The sequence below is a fragment of the Pleurodeles waltl genome, chromosome 1_2 (assembly GCF_031143425.1).
Source record: "Pleurodeles waltl isolate 20211129_DDA chromosome 1_2, aPleWal1.hap1.20221129, whole genome shotgun sequence".
In the NCBI taxonomy this organism is placed as follows: Eukaryota; Metazoa; Chordata; class Amphibia; order Caudata; family Salamandridae; genus Pleurodeles; species Pleurodeles waltl.
Window position 1 is genome coordinate 750,085,224 of NC_090437.1, and position 15,706 is coordinate 750,100,929.

Genomic DNA, 15,706 nt, shown 5'->3' on the forward strand with positions numbered 1-15,706 from the left:
TAAGTGCTGAACTAATGTGTTCTTGACAGTCAAACTCCAAAGGATCCTATTATTTCAGTTGTGTGCAACACAACAACTATTTCTACTTTGTTTTCCTTTTGCTTTATGTACTTTACGGCCTCCTTTGTTTGTCCCTTTTTATTCCAATATGTTGACTTTCTAATGTTAAAGTCAGAGTTGCTCATCCAGTACAAGTTTCTTTATTGTGTTGGATTTGCAATCCTATTAATCTGATAAAATTTGCAATACTAGCCTCAGAATTACCCTCGGCTAGATTAGTTCAGACATGAAATGCTTTGCAGTGTTTGGGTAAGGCAACTATTGGGACAGTTTTTGCCTCGAGTGTGGTACGATCTCTCTAAAACTTTCCAGTCCAAGAAAAATTGCAAAGGGAAGACTACCAGGATCACAGAGAAATATATATATATATATATATATATATATATATATATATATATATATATATATATATATATATTTTTTTTTTTTTGTGGATGTCTACCTTTCGGAACCTTTATGTATGGTATTTGAAACATCAAATAATTCTGTCAGGTGCATTGTTTACAACAAATCGCCAGCTGTCACGCAATTCTGACAATATCTTGCCAATTGTTCCCTTTTGGGGCACATGGTGTCTGGCCACTAATAACTTCATGAAGGTAGATTCACAAATGGTATTATTGTTTTTGATTTATTGGTCCGGTTAGATGCTTAACGATTTACTCAAAGTATCCTCATTAGCAAAGAACCACTTTCTGAGTTTTTTTTACCCTGATTTCTGGATTAGTTTGCTTTGCACATTTATTCTGTTATTTGAACATTCTTATGAATTATAGTAACAGCAGTCTAGTTAGGCAGTTGTTGGGTCTATCATTAGTGCCATTATCAAGGCATGCAGTTGTTCTGTGGCATAAAGCACACTCCAACAGTTATGGATACTAGTGTGATAATGAAATCAAGCCACTCTCTTTCTCAAAAAATGTGGTGTAGCAATTGTACATTCATTAATTGATTTCTAGACCCAAGTCTAAGACAAAGGAAGCTTTTGGAAGAGTAGTGAACACATAGTTTCTGTCTCATATCCAGCCTCCACTTCAGCAGTTTCAACTAAATTGTGTTAGAATGCTTTCAGTATTTAAGAGTCTGGAAAAATGACATGAGATAAAGAAAAATGTGGCTTTGTTGCGTAAATGATTGATTTACAGCTGTAAATATTCCCCCCCCACCCCCATGTCTGGTGGTTGTCATTATGGGGCCATAGACTGTTGATCAAGAACTTTGGCAGTGATGACTAGTTGTCACAGTTTAATTAGTTCTGAAGTCCTAACCACAAAAGTTGTGCCTCGGAGTGAGCCATATCACTGAGAAAGTCAGTTTTTGATGTCTAGTATGATGGCAGACATTTTTGCAAGCGTACAGATGCTTTGAATAGACAATATAGCTCAGAAAGCTGAAACTGCCATGAGTAATATCCACTTCCGTGTTAATAACCATATCTCATTTAATGCTATGTGTCACAATTGGAAAATCATTATTTTTCAGTTTGTTTATTTTGACAAATACATTAAATGAAATACAGTAGGACAAATTATATTGCCTAGCTTTACAGAAACTCCTTTTGAAAAAAACATTCTAATGCCTAAAGATTTTTTCTTTAAAAAAAAGAACCTATCCTTCTCACCACTTACATGTGGTTAAGCTGCAATAAAAAAAGAGAATATGCACTCAATTATCATTATTAACGAACATAGACAAAACAATAACAGAAGATAACCTTTGGGATTTTGGATGTAAGGGACAAAACTTGGTGTGTACAATTCTCCTTATGTTTTAACAGTGCATTTTTAACTAGCTATGGATGACACAGTACGTTTCAATTGTTAAGGAACAATTCAAAAGTTTCATGAACTAATTTTAAGGGTTATTAAAAATTTGTTTTTTAATGATTGCTGTGTGCTTGGCTGTGTGATATTTTTTACTGGGCCAGCACAGTCAGCATTGCGCAATATTTTTCTGGCGCACATTGCGGTTTTACCCACGGCTCTTAAACATGTAGAAGTGAGGTTTTGTTACAGATATACTAATAAGCACATACTTGTATTTTTCTGAGCTGTCCAGTCGAATGTTTTATTGTACAAAAATAAAGCATCATGTCTTGGAGCCGAAAGCAACGTTGAGTTGTTAATTGGTTTAACAATCACAAGGTGTTTCTGAAGAAAAACTTTATATGTCCACCTACTATGTTGGTATTATCCCTTGCATGTTTCTGATGGGCTTACCTGTTGGTAAACGTTTCCTCCTCTTCATAGGTTCACCCTTTGATAATAATAATAATAGTCGACTTTTAACTTTGAAAAACTTCCCCATTTTGTTCTTGCTTTGACTTATACTAATTTTGTGTTTCTCTGTTATTGTTTCCCCAAACTGCTCCTAATAGCAAATATCACACACATGTGTTATAGTAAAAGGGTGCAAAATAGCCCCCTACTGCTGCATAAATTGTCTTACATTACGAAGACCACATTGTGTGAACTGTTACACTATACAAAAATGGGCAATTCGAATTAAATTTACATTTCTGTTAAAAACCATAATTACCCTTATGGTTGGCTGGCAAGTGTATTTTTCTGTTCGACTGAATATTCCAGGATCTGCATCCTGTTACCTTACAAGCACAGATGGCATGAATTACACCTTGTGCAATATCTACGCTATTACTTTGGGTTACTATTGAGGACTTATCTATGTAAATAAGCAATGAGCATAACTCTGATGTCAGTTGGCACTAACACGGTTTCTATAGAGTGTTTCATGCTTCAAATTGAATGAATTTCAGGGCGAGACGAGAAGTTTAGTATGGGCAACCATCCTATATTGGACCAACATGATATTGAAATACAGTGTTTATAACATAACATTCTAATGCATAGCACTGACTCATTGGTCAGTTTCCTAAATATATGTCACACCATTCTGCTAGGAGCATAACTTGTTAAACGGATTAATGCAGTCTTATTGGCATAAATATTAAAAAGGAAATGTTGTAGACAGTAAGAAATGCTGATCCTTGATATTGTGGCACCTGTCCTTATCAAGTTTTGAAAAAGTAAATCATCTACTAGGGTAAACACAATGTGCCGTCAGCTGTTTTATTGAGGGAAGTTAGAAAATACTTTGCAAAATATAGAAATTCTGTAGAATTCAAATAAGAACAGAAGATGAATCTCTGAAGTGTATTTGTTCACAATATTGACTTTTTTGGTGTGCTTTGTGGGTACAGAAGTACTTGTTCTTTCAGGTGGCTTAAGAAGGAAATCTGTGTGGGCTGATTTGCAAACAATACTTCTATTTTTATTATGGCTTGTTTTTCTTTTGGGCCTCAAGCTAGGCACGTGGGCTAATGTGTGTATTTGTGTCATGAAAACAAGATTCATGTGAGTTACATTATACTTGAATTAAATGGGCAAAACTGTGCCATGCAGAAAAATCCTGAAATTTACTTCTTATGTAGACATTCACATCTCCTGAAAAGCAATCTAAAAAAAAGTAAACATTGTCTATTACAGCTATTATAGCGGAAAGCAGATCTGTTCCCCCCCAGAATTTCTTTACTCATCCACTCTGATCAGTTACTCAGTTGAATATTTTGTAACAGCTACAGTTTTTTTCTGTACCATGTTAATTGGTACCCTTTACGTACTTAAATAATGGAGCAAGAGTTAACGGTGAGAATGAATCTACACATGTATGTGACTGTACATAATAATGATACAGATTTGCTTGCTGGTAGAAAATGAAGTAGTACTGATGCAATGAAAATGTAATGAGGTGACATTTCATATGTAGCGTTGTGAACAATTGTTCCTTGGTCTCAATAGGTATCAGAAAATGTAAATTACTATACAAATGCACATAGAGACTTGTCATTATTTTCAAATGGATTGGCGAGAAGGTATATCAACACTAAGTTTTCGTCGTTTTTAAAATGTATGGAAAAAATAATATATTTTTAACCTGAAAAATCCTCAAAGTACAGCAAAATCAAAGACGAAAACCCCCCAAATAGAACTAAAATATCCACCTGATGAATAGGACTGAGAAAATCTGGAGCCTGATGAACTTGGCCACTCTTTCAGTGAGACCGTTTCACATTAACTTTGTGGTGAAATGCTCCCGCAAACACAATAACATGAATTTTCAGAGAGATCAACATCAAAAAAATCAAAAGCAGAACTTTTTTGACTCATTATTGACAAAAGAGAGTGATGTTGTCAGAAAGTGCTGTGTCTTTAACAGTAAATTGTGATGTTTGCACAGGTCCCTGGCAGGAAACAGCAGATGATTTTTATTAAGGTTGCATGGACATACAACTTGTATCTATGTCTTGATTTCTTTCGTTTTGGCTGTGATAAAAAGCTGCAAGACCCTCTAGGGTTTATGGATTTTCATTGCAATTATGTCTACATGTAACTACCGCATGTAAAGTAGATTTTTTATGCATGAAAATTGCTTTTGGAAAGCACACAAAATGAGCTGCCAGACAAATCTCCAGGCAGTTACAGAACACCTTTGATTTCCAAATTTTCATTTCAAACTTATTGGTCGATATCTCACAGCCATGCTTCCAGCACTGTTTTAACAGTTTATTTATGTTGAAAAGAGTTTATTTTAATTTACAATCTTGTGCTCTTTCAGAAGCCTAATGAGATTTGTTCTAGTTTTTTTTACATCCGATCTCCACAGTGGAGACCCTGGATCTAACCCTGGCTTTGGCATGTAGCTAGTAAATGAAATTTTGTGCATTTTTTTATGTCCTAGTTCTCATATCTATTAAACTAATATTTTGTCATATAAATTGTCTGGATTGGTAAAAATGTGTGGTGTTAGATAACTACACATGTTGTCCAGTTAGAATTGTCCATTAATTATATTTAGTTTTTTTGTAAACTGGTTTTAAGCAGACTTACAATACCATGTGCTGCACACTGCATTTGAGATTATCCTACTACAACTAGAATTATCAGTATTAAATGTTCCCCTACTCCTTGTAGCTAAGTACGTTCTATATCAAAAACGTGAAATAAAATAATAAAATTAAACTGTTGACACATGATTATTAAGGTTGTTTCTCTTTCTTTTAGCTTCCTGCAGATTTCACAAAGCTGCACCTTACAGACAGTCTCCATCCACAGGTGACCCACGTGTCTTCTAGTCATTCAGGATGTAGCATTACAAGTGACTCTGGAAGCAGTAGCTTGTCTGACATCTACCAGGTAAGAAACATCTGGATCTGCTTTGTTGAGTCAATTATTTTCTGTCTTTTAAATTTAAACACTCACCAGTCCTGCTAAAAACAAAGTAGCAAAAATACCTTCTTGTAAATCTTTCTATATTTTCAGAAAAAGCTTTGCACTTGTCAGGATATTTGACTATCATTTGGTCCACGTACAATCAGTAACCTTTTGTTGTTTGAATATATTTGAACATTTTTTATATTCGTTATAACAATCATAGCAAAAAAAAGCTACAATTTTTTTGGTAAAGGCATCTTGTCTCTAATCGTATACACTAAATAGTATCCATATAGTATTTACTTTGACACATGGGGCATGTTGTTAAAGAAGTTGTTGAAATTAAAATGCGTGTCTAGGAGCTGCCCATTTGGCTTTTCCCTGATTTTACAGGTTGTGCTATCGATCTGGTTAGCTTCTTTATTCAAGAGTGCTCCGTGTATACAACATGTTATATCAGTTTAAGTTGTGGTATGTCCTCCATCAGTACACTGTCAATAGTCTGGAAGAAGTTGTCATGTTACTTACGAATGCTGGACTAGTAGTTGAATGTCAGCAGCCCACGGTAACGTTTACTGATTTGGCAACTAGCTTTCAACAGTATCCAGCTACTCGGCATCGATGACAAGTGTGGTAAGGTATTTTTAATGGTATTAAAAAACAACTGTAACATGAGGCTTTAATGCCATCAGGCAGAATAGCATTAAAGTGCAGGACTCTGGAAATAGCAACATTTAGGCTTTAATAAAATCTTCACTGAGCATAAGTTGTACCTGAAGAAAGACATTTAAAAGTGCCATCCAGATACTATAAAGGACCCTCAGTAGACCCATGTGAATTGATCTCTCTGTTAAGTTTTGAACAGACACTTGCAGTAGAGGCACTGTTGTAAAAGAGATAAGTGACAGGAAGCCAACTTGTTTTTGCACTGGAAACCATGCTGTCTGCTTTTAGAGGTAAATTCTTTCAGAGGTTGTTTTCATCACATGAAGGTATGTTGTTAACTTTTGCTATGCTAGTGCACATTGCATAAGATTCTCACTGTACTTTGTTTGCTTCAGTAGGGATCAGACCTTGCTAGAAAGCCCGATTCATACTTCCTTTACAATGAAGCAAACATGTTGGTAAATGATGAGTCTTAGCATGTGAATATGTAGTAATCCCTGAAAATGTGAGTCCTTAGCTCCTTTCAGAATTGCCAGAGGTTTTGCGATGTTCTGAGGTTGATGGGGAATAAGACCTTTTGTAGTGAAGAAGGAGACTGTCTGCTTTTTGGATTTCACATTTTGTAAGTTTTTTGTTAGCAGTTTAAAGGTGTCTAGGCTTCTGTTGTGGTGCTCTCCATCCGAGGAGCTTCATTTCTTGGGCAGGGTAGATGCTACAGGCTAGGAGGGCGAACCAGTGTAGGTCTTTCAGCAGTGGGGCAATGTGGTCACATTTTTAAGCCTTTAATGCAACATGGTGAAAATTGTAGTTTCCCCTTCAGGGTGGACTTGTGCTATCAGGGTGGACAAAGAGCAGGATGCTGCCTCTTTCTTGGTGTGAGGGATTGAAGGCCTGGGCCATTTTTTTCTAAATGTGTCTTTCAAGAGATGTGGTTTCAATTTCTTCTGGAAACATAGTTGGTAGAATGGTATCTTGGTCTTCTTGCTGATGTGTACTTTGAAAGAGAGGTCATTGACGATGGTGAATCCAAGTCATTTGATGTGTTTTGTGGGTTGAATACATACACATTCATTTTGAGAGCCATGTTTGAATTTGTGGTTGTTAGTTGTGGTCAAACATGAGGAATGTTATCTTGTTAGTGTTGAGTTTTAGACAGGCTCTTGACATCCGGTTCTGAATGAGTTTGAGATATGGTTTTAATCAAAGTACATTGTAAGCAGTAGAAATATTAGGTAGGTTTGCGTGTTAGCTGCATATTTGTGGACCTCCATGCTATTTTTGGTTATTGTGGTGCCAAGTCGTTCTATGTAGATGCTGAAGAAGAAGGGGGATCCGAATGGATTCCTGGTGTTGTTTGCAGAAGAAATCGTTTCTGGGATGATGTTGAGCTGCTCATCTAGACAAATTAAAGGCAGGTGGTGAGGAAGAAAATGAAGCACTGTAGAGAAATGTGTGACTGGGTCCAGTCTTATTCCAGAATAGCCTCCAATCCCTCTAGCTCCCTCAGATCTTTGGCAAAATATGTGAAGATCGACAAACTTATTTTCATTTTTTTGTGACAAGAAATGTAATAACTCGTTTCAAGAAATTTGTGGAAATGACAGCGAAAATGTATATTATCATTTTCACTTTAATCCCAAAATAATTAAAAAAGTACATTAAACTTCGCTCACTATATGTATTTAATTTAGAAAGCAATCTAATTAAATGAGTGATCCTGCTAATCACACACACACATCTCTTTGGCCCCTCTATGTGTTGAAGAGAAAATAAAACGGCAAATTACCAAAATGTAAGAAGCTAGTGAATCTGTACCTTATTTTACTAACTAATCTGGTTCTTCCACAACTGGATAGTCACAGCCATACCAAATTCCATCCTAGCACCACTCCAAATGCTGTCAGGAAGTCCATGTAACCAAGAGTGGCAAAGTAGAAGGATATGAATTGAAAGATCCATTCCATTCTTGCCATTTTTGGGCATGCGGTATAACTGCTGTCTAATATAACATTGTTATGATAAGCACTAAGTGTCAATATCACGAAGAAGCTGTTTGGTTCCTGTTCTTTGAGGATAGATGTAAAAGATAGGCCTTGAACAGATAAATGTGATACCATCAGGGCTTCTGAAAGTGGCACTAAACAGTTCAGTTTTTAACTCCAATATTTTCATTGTGGGTTGGCTGTTTGTGGCATGGTCACGTCTTGAGTTTTGTTTTGTATATTTTACAATAATAAGTTTTACATGGCTAAATTCAGAAGCAGCTTTAAATCAATATGTTATTAAAGATTGATTCTCTTGTGACAGCGGGCACAAAATACCTTGGTTGCTTATGTACAGCACAATCTTATTGTACAAAGGCGGACTTCCCTCATTGACATTCTAACTACTGTTTGCACAGAAGATAACACACGTGTCAAACAGCTTATGCAACGATGTTCCTAATTAGAGAAAAGCTGAATTGTGCAAAGTTACTATTAGGTCCTATATTCACCTTAAAACGTATGGGACTGGAGCACTATTTGTCTGTTGTATGTAGTCAATTTAAAAGGTTTTACTGTTTTGTTTTAGAGCAGACACTGTAAATCACGTGCTCTGTTTCTCCTTGGGGCAGTACAAACACAAACCCAGCATGTGGCCTTGACAATGGGATGATGAGCCAACACAGTCCTCAATGCACTTTTTTTTCTTCTGCAGTTTTATACACTTTTTCCTAAACACTTTTTAATACATACTTTTTTAACTACACAATGTAGAGCTGCCCTTTTTTCCTACAGTTATTAAAAGTTGGGGAGGTTTACTTTAGGTTTAAATTAGCACTTCATAGCCGGAAATCAATGTTTTTTAACTGTTGACATGTATTTCTTATTGTATTAATATTATTGTACATATGTATTTTGTGCACTTTTATTTAAATCTCTGACATTTGAATAACGTTTATGGACTGACTGACTCTGAAAAGAAATATATAATTTGGTAGTACAAATGGTGTTTGTTTGTGTACTGTATTCCAGCTCATTTCGTGAGCATCCTACTATGGATACACATATGGGTTTGTCCGTATACTGAGTATAGAGACAACCGTGGTAGCAAGAATGTGACTTAAGTGCAAGAGAGGTAATATTACCTACTACAGTACCAGCACCGTACAGGCAGCAGTACTATCTACTGCAACTCTTGAATAAACTGTAACGGGAGCAGTGCTTCCTGCAAAAATGTATAGAATTGACAAGAGGAAGGTAGTGCGCTCTGCACAAGACATGCAGAAGAATAACTTCACAGGTACGGCTGCACCTGCTCGCAAACGGTAATGTCAGCAGCACTGCTACCTACACGATCTCTACGCAATCATTCAAACTATAGTAGTAATACCTGAGAGAGGTGACACGTTGTGTCTCAGCAGCGTACTGCCTGGCAGAGTGGCAGAAACAGTGTGGCAGCATACATCAGCTGCCTGGAAGCATTACTCCGCGCATAGCAAAAATGCAGTACCCACTGTACCGTGTACTGATGTGAAAGTGGCATTACTTGCAGCCTCATGGGTGCCGCAAAGCAACTGCAGCAATGATTACTTCACTTGATGTAAACAAAGGTATAATAGCAGCAGCTCCGCTCCATCTACAGGCAAGGAAAATAAAAACAGCACTACTACCTTTAGGAGGTGTACAAAAACAGTGATGGCTGCTGGGCTGTGTCCAAAAGGTGCACAACAACAGTGTGAAAAGAACTGTACTGCCTTCATCTGGGGTACAGAGAGCTTGTAAAAGCAGTAGCATTCCGAGCGGCATCAGTTGCATAGAGAATGTGATGGCAGCAGTATTTACCCGACCAGGTGTGCTGAAGATGCGTCAGACTAACAGTTGCACCATATTGTGCTGGAAGAGATATACAGGGAGTGCAGAATTATTAGGCAAATGAGTATTTTGACCACATCATCCTCTTTATGCATGTTGTCTTACTCCAAGCTGTATAGGCTCGAAAGCCTACTACCAATTAAGCATATTAGGTGATGTGCATCTCTGTAATGAGAAGGGGTGTGGTCTAATGACATCAACACCCTATATCAGGTGTGCATAATTATTAGGCAACTTCCTTTCCTTTGGCAAAATGGGTCAAAAGAAGGACTTGACAGGCTCAGAAAAGTCAAAAATAGTGAGATATCTTGCAGAGGGATGCAGCACTCTTAAAATTGCAAAGCTTCTGAAGCGTGATCATCGAACAATCAAGCGTTTCATTCAAAATAGTCAACAGGGTCGCAAGAAGCGTGTGGAAAAACCAAGGCGCAAAATAACTGCCCATGAACTGAGAAAAGTCAAGCGTGCAGCTGCCACGATGCCACTTGCCACCAGTTTGGCCATATTTCAGAGCGGCAACATCACTGGAGTGCCCAAAAGCACAAGGTGTGCAATACTCAGAGACATGGCCAAGGTAAGAAAGGCTGAAAGACGACCACCACTGAACAAGACACACAAGCTGAAACGTCAAGACTGGGCCAAGAAATATCTCAAGACTGATTTTTCTAAGGTTTTATGGACTGATGAAATGAGAGTGAGTCTTGATGGGCCAGATGGATGGGCCCGTGGCTGGATTGGTAAAGGGCAGAGAGCTCCAGTCCGACTCAGACGCCAGCAAGGTGGAGGTGGAGTACTGGTTTGGGCTGGTATCATCAAAGATGAGCTTGTTGGGCCTTTTCGGGTTGAGGATGGAGTCAAGCTCAACTCCCAGTCCTACTGCCAGTTCCTGGAAGACACCTTCTTCAAGCAGTGGTACAGGAAGAAGTCTGCATCCTTCAAGAAAAACATGATTTTCATGCAGGACAATGCTCCATCACACGCGTCCAAGTACTCCACAGCGTGGCTGGCAAGAAAGGGTATAAAAGAAGGAAATCTAATGACATGGCCTCCTTGTTCACCTGATCTGAACCCCATTGAGAACCTGTGGTCCATCATCAAATGTGAGATTTACAAGGAGGGAAAACAGTACACCTCTCTGAACAGTGTCTGGGAGGCTGTGGTTGCTGCTGCACGCAATGTTGATGGTGAACAGATCAAAACACTGACAGAATCCATGGATGGCAGGCTTTTGAGTGTCCTTGCAAAGAAAGGTGGCTATATTGGTCACTGATTTGTTTTTGTTTTGTTTTTGAATGTCAGAAATGTATATTTGTGAATGTTGAGATGTTATATTGGTTTCACTGGTAATAATAAATAATTGAAATGGGTATATATTTTTTTTTGTTAAGTTGCCTAATAATTATGCACAGTAATAGTCACCTGCACACACAGATATCCCCCTAACATAGCTAAAACTAAAAACAAACTAAAAACTACTTCCAAAAATATTCAGCTTTGATATTAATGAGTTTTTTGGGTTCATTGAGAACATGGTTGTTGTTCAATAATAAAATTAATCCTCAAAAACACAACTTGCCTAATAATTCTGCACTCCCTGTAGAAACAGTCTGAAAATGCACATACTGTCTGCAGTAGGCCTATATACCATGCTTGAGCAGTGATAATAGCTGCACCAATTGTGCAGGAATCAACAATGCAACATCAACTATGCTAGGTGGACCAGGAATACAGAAACACTGGGGCAGCAGCAGGCATGCAGAAATATTCAGTGTGATGTGGTAAGTGGTTCAGTGAGAGGCATTTCTGAGGTTTAAAGAGCGAAGGCCACCAGCTAGTTTAGGTTTGCCAGAGTTGTGAGGAGATATAGAATGGAGACTATTGTGCACCACATGTGCCAATTTAAGCATGTCCCTTGCTTTAGGCTGGAGGCAGTGAAGTGAGTGGAGTAAAGTACTGCTGTGAATGAGAAAATAGCTCTGATACTAGAGAAGTTGCAGTAAGGAAGGCAGTTTTTCAAAACGCTAGATGTGTTTTCATTGTTCCAGAGATTAACTGAATCTCCATAAACAAGTTGCAGGAGAATCAGATTGAACTGCCATTTGAGTCTTTTTCTGGGATGAAAAGATTTAGACCTGTGAGCGGTCTTAACTGGGAGGGTATATTTTTGATGATGTTGGTGGTGAAGGATAGCTGAATCAAGAAAGAATTCAAGAGATCCTGTGCCGCCTGATATGTTGGGGAGCAGTCAAAGAGATTGAAGGTATCTACTCAGGATATTAAGGATAGTGGCTAAGAGAGAGCTGTTATTTGGGAGACGAGACTTTCAAATAGATTATCGTGCTGTCAGCATATTCGTGACAAGATGTTCTAGTGTTATGGTGCAGAGCTACAAGTGATTTTGTAGTTGAAAGTTGAAGAGAGCAGAGACAAGAATAGAAAGTTGGGCTACTAATTGTTGGAGTGGGAGAAGTTGTATCTCTTGAAGTAGGTTACTGAAATAGGAGATAAAGCATTTGAGATCAGTACCCTCGGTTCCCGTGTGATTTTGTACAGTGCCCACTTGGCTATTGTGATGGTATCAAAAGACTTGGTCAGGCGACGATTGACCAACAGTCCAGAAATGTGGTGCAGTGGCTCAGGTATTGGCTTTGGAACCTAATTCCCGAAGTTCTAATGCCATCTCCAGTGCTTTACTTAAATTCTGTGATTCTGTGCAATTCAAAAATGCAATTGTAAATGTGTGAAATTTAAATCTATAATCCAAATATGTAAATTTCCTAATTGATGCCCATGTTCTTCTATCGTTCCCTAATTCCCCAAATTAATGTTCACCACTCCAACGTTTCCCCATAGGACTGGGCTATATAAATATCTGTACATACATAGATTCAGACAACTGTTCGAGGAGTCAACATTGTATAGGATACATAGACCATAATCTTTAATTTTAAGCATGGTCTCCTCCATGATGCAACCAGATCTAAATCCAGATTATTAATCGTACAGGAGTTCTTTATCTCCAGTGAGCATTTTAGGTTGGGTGTTAGCGCATTGTGTTTTAAAAAAAAAAAATGCAATATCTAATGGCTTTACAATTTGTTACTTAAAGAAAAGGACCATCTTACCTTTAAACTTTCGTTGTGGTTGAATATATAAAACCCATTTTGTGATTCAGAGGATGTGCATAAATCACTGAAGGCCCATTGTGATAAAGTGGTATGTTAAAAGGATTTATTGAAGCAGAAAAATGTATCATCAAATCATATGATAAAGTGACTCGTTTTTCTTGTTGATATATTGACATTGGTTACGTCATTATGTTTAGTGGTTAAGAAATAGTTATCTCTTGCTTGTAATTAGTTCCTGTGTTAAAATTGAATTGTCACGCTTTCATCCTAATGCTGTAGAAGTTGTTGCTGGCCTTTTTTCACAGAGGAGGGAGAGTTGAGGGAGAGACGCACCACACCACACCCCCCTCATGCACCACATCCCCTCCTGCACACTCACCAATTGTATTGCATTGTGGCTCTATGATATAGCATTTAATAACCCTGACAATGTGACTGTATTAAAGCAAAAATAATTATAATGTTACTCACAAGTCAATGCAAACCAGTAGGTTATAATTTATTTTATATGTTTTAGAAATATAATTCGAGGGCCAGATTTACTAAAGGTGGTGCAGCGTGGTGCTGCGCCATAATTTGCAGTGCTGTGTCACTTTAGAAATGCAGAGATGCGCTGTATTTAATCAAATACAGTGCACTCTTGTGTTTCTCCCTTCGCCAGTACTAAATATAGCTGCGAACGCAGGCGCCCTTGCACCGTAGTGCAAGGGTGTATGCGTTGAAGGAAATGATGGTTTAAGGGACACCTTCCTGCACATAAACAATCATTTGTGGCCGTTTGCTCTTTCTATGTACGCTGCAGAATGCAGCACACATAGAAAAAAGAAAAACGAGAAGAAATAAAAGTATTCCTCCTCGTTGCGCCATGGTAACACCACACCTGGGGTGGTGTTCGTTTTTTGTGCTGCCTCAGATTTACGAATTCTTGTAAATCTGGGGCAGCGTCAAAAGCAATGGGTGTTGCGTAGGAACGCCCACAGGAGGAGGGGCAAGGGGCACACAAATGTGCTTACACATCATTCTGGTGTACTTGTATGTGTTAGCAAATAACCAAATGTTGTGGCATTGTGAATGCCACATGAATTTACACTTGTAAATGGTGTTTGGTCAGGTAAGTTCACCGTGGGTACAATACACCTTTGTGAATGAGACCCCAAATCAGTATGCATGGGTGCGACTCTTCGTCCCTCACAGTTATTTATAAGGAAATATTTAAAGCCTGCACTTAGTTGTTCCATCTTGTTCACTAGGAAAAGCTCGTAAGTGATTTTAAAATCTCCCACCTTCCAGATGTCCAAATTTTGTGACCGGAAAGAAAACTCGTAAAATAAGCACTTAAGTAAAAATCCTGTGATTTATTACAAAAATGCCAGCAAAAATTAGCATTTTTCAAATAAAAAAGTTAAGCACATCCTCCCTAATTGGTTTGTCACTGCTGCTGAGCCAGCCAACAAAAGGAGGTAGAGGAACAGGCCAGCTGGCGGCAGAAGCTTAAAGTTCCTCTGTCGTATGCCTGTTAAACCGTACAAGTGCACAGGGCCGCCTACGGACCGGCTCCCTGCCTGTCTCCTCTGCCCCTTGACTCCTACACCGCCCTCCTGTGCCTCTTATCCTCCTGTGAGGGGGGCGGCAAATTTGCTCACACATCATGCTAGTGCACTTGTATGTGTTAGCAAATCTATCTACAAATGTATATTCACATTTTGTGAATGCCACACACCAGCTCCCTGCGTGTCTCCGCTGCCCCTTGAGACCTGCACCACCCTCCTGTGCCTCTTCTTGTGCTGTGACAAAGCTGACCGAACCCCACTCTGCCTCCATCCCAAGGACATTCATCTGCCGCCCCCATGTTCTGTGCCTCTTCCCACAAAGTCCCCACCCCTACCCCATTTGCCCCATGTAACTCCGGAATGGAGGTTGTCAGATGCCAAAGAGAACAGTGCTTTCATGCTTAAATCTGTTCTCTCTGGCACAAGACATCCTTTTATTCCGAGGCGTGGCGCCGCTGAGCACTGCGTGAGACGCATTCTGACTTGCCTCAGTCTCCAAGACTGACAGCACACAATCTGAGCGGTATTTTTATTTCAGGCACATTTTCTACCTCGTGCAAAAATAATGAGAATTTAGCTTTTTTGTTGTAAGAATTGTCATCAATTCTGTAGGAGTCTGACTAAAATTAAGATCAACTTACAAATATAGTTTTATAGATGGGTTGCAGTCAATAGTGTTTTTTACCCATTGGGCTGTACGAAGAGACAGCTTAGAATTGTGAGTTGGAAATACCCCTGTCATTGCAAGCCGTCCGATCCCTAATTTTAGGTTATGTTTGCCCCCTTCGAGCAGATCCTAGGGATTAGCTATAGAGGTGGAGTGGACCTCGCATTTCCATACACAGCATGGATTTCCTCACCCCCATAGATCTTCGGTTGAACGGAGGCTCCTGTGCCTGAGATGCTGATGCGTCCTGTGTTATGCCTCTGGCATGAGAGAAGCAGTTTGGTGGCAGCATAGCATCTGCCTTTTTCCACCTCTGTAGGATCCGTATAGAAGCGATACGTTCAGGGTAGACGGTGCATCATCCTCATTCCACTCCTTTTTGTGCCTGGTGACCCAAGGGAAGCAGCAAATCGACCTCTGCTTTGAGCATTGGAGTCAAAGCTCATACTTGGGTCTCTGCTACAGATAGTTTTAGTTGTTGTTAACACGACCTTTTGTCTCGAAGACATTCCTTGTATTTAGAGTGGGTTTTGGGCCAGCCCGTGGTCAT

General features: G+C 38.9%; 1 protein-coding gene across 33 annotated transcripts in view; it reads left to right on the forward strand.

Annotated features, from left to right (window-relative positions):
* RAPGEF2 (Rap guanine nucleotide exchange factor 2) overlaps positions 1–15,706 on the forward strand; it is a 681,573-nt gene that overhangs the window by 538,410 nt on the left and 127,457 nt on the right. For all 33 annotated transcript variants that reach the window (XM_069243519.1, XM_069243546.1, XM_069243572.1 and 30 more), the window contains one exon: positions 5,142–5,273. In XM_069243519.1, coding sequence (XP_069099620.1) covers positions 5,142–5,273 — 132 coding nt within the window. The remainder of the gene's footprint in view (positions 1–5,141; positions 5,274–15,706) is intronic.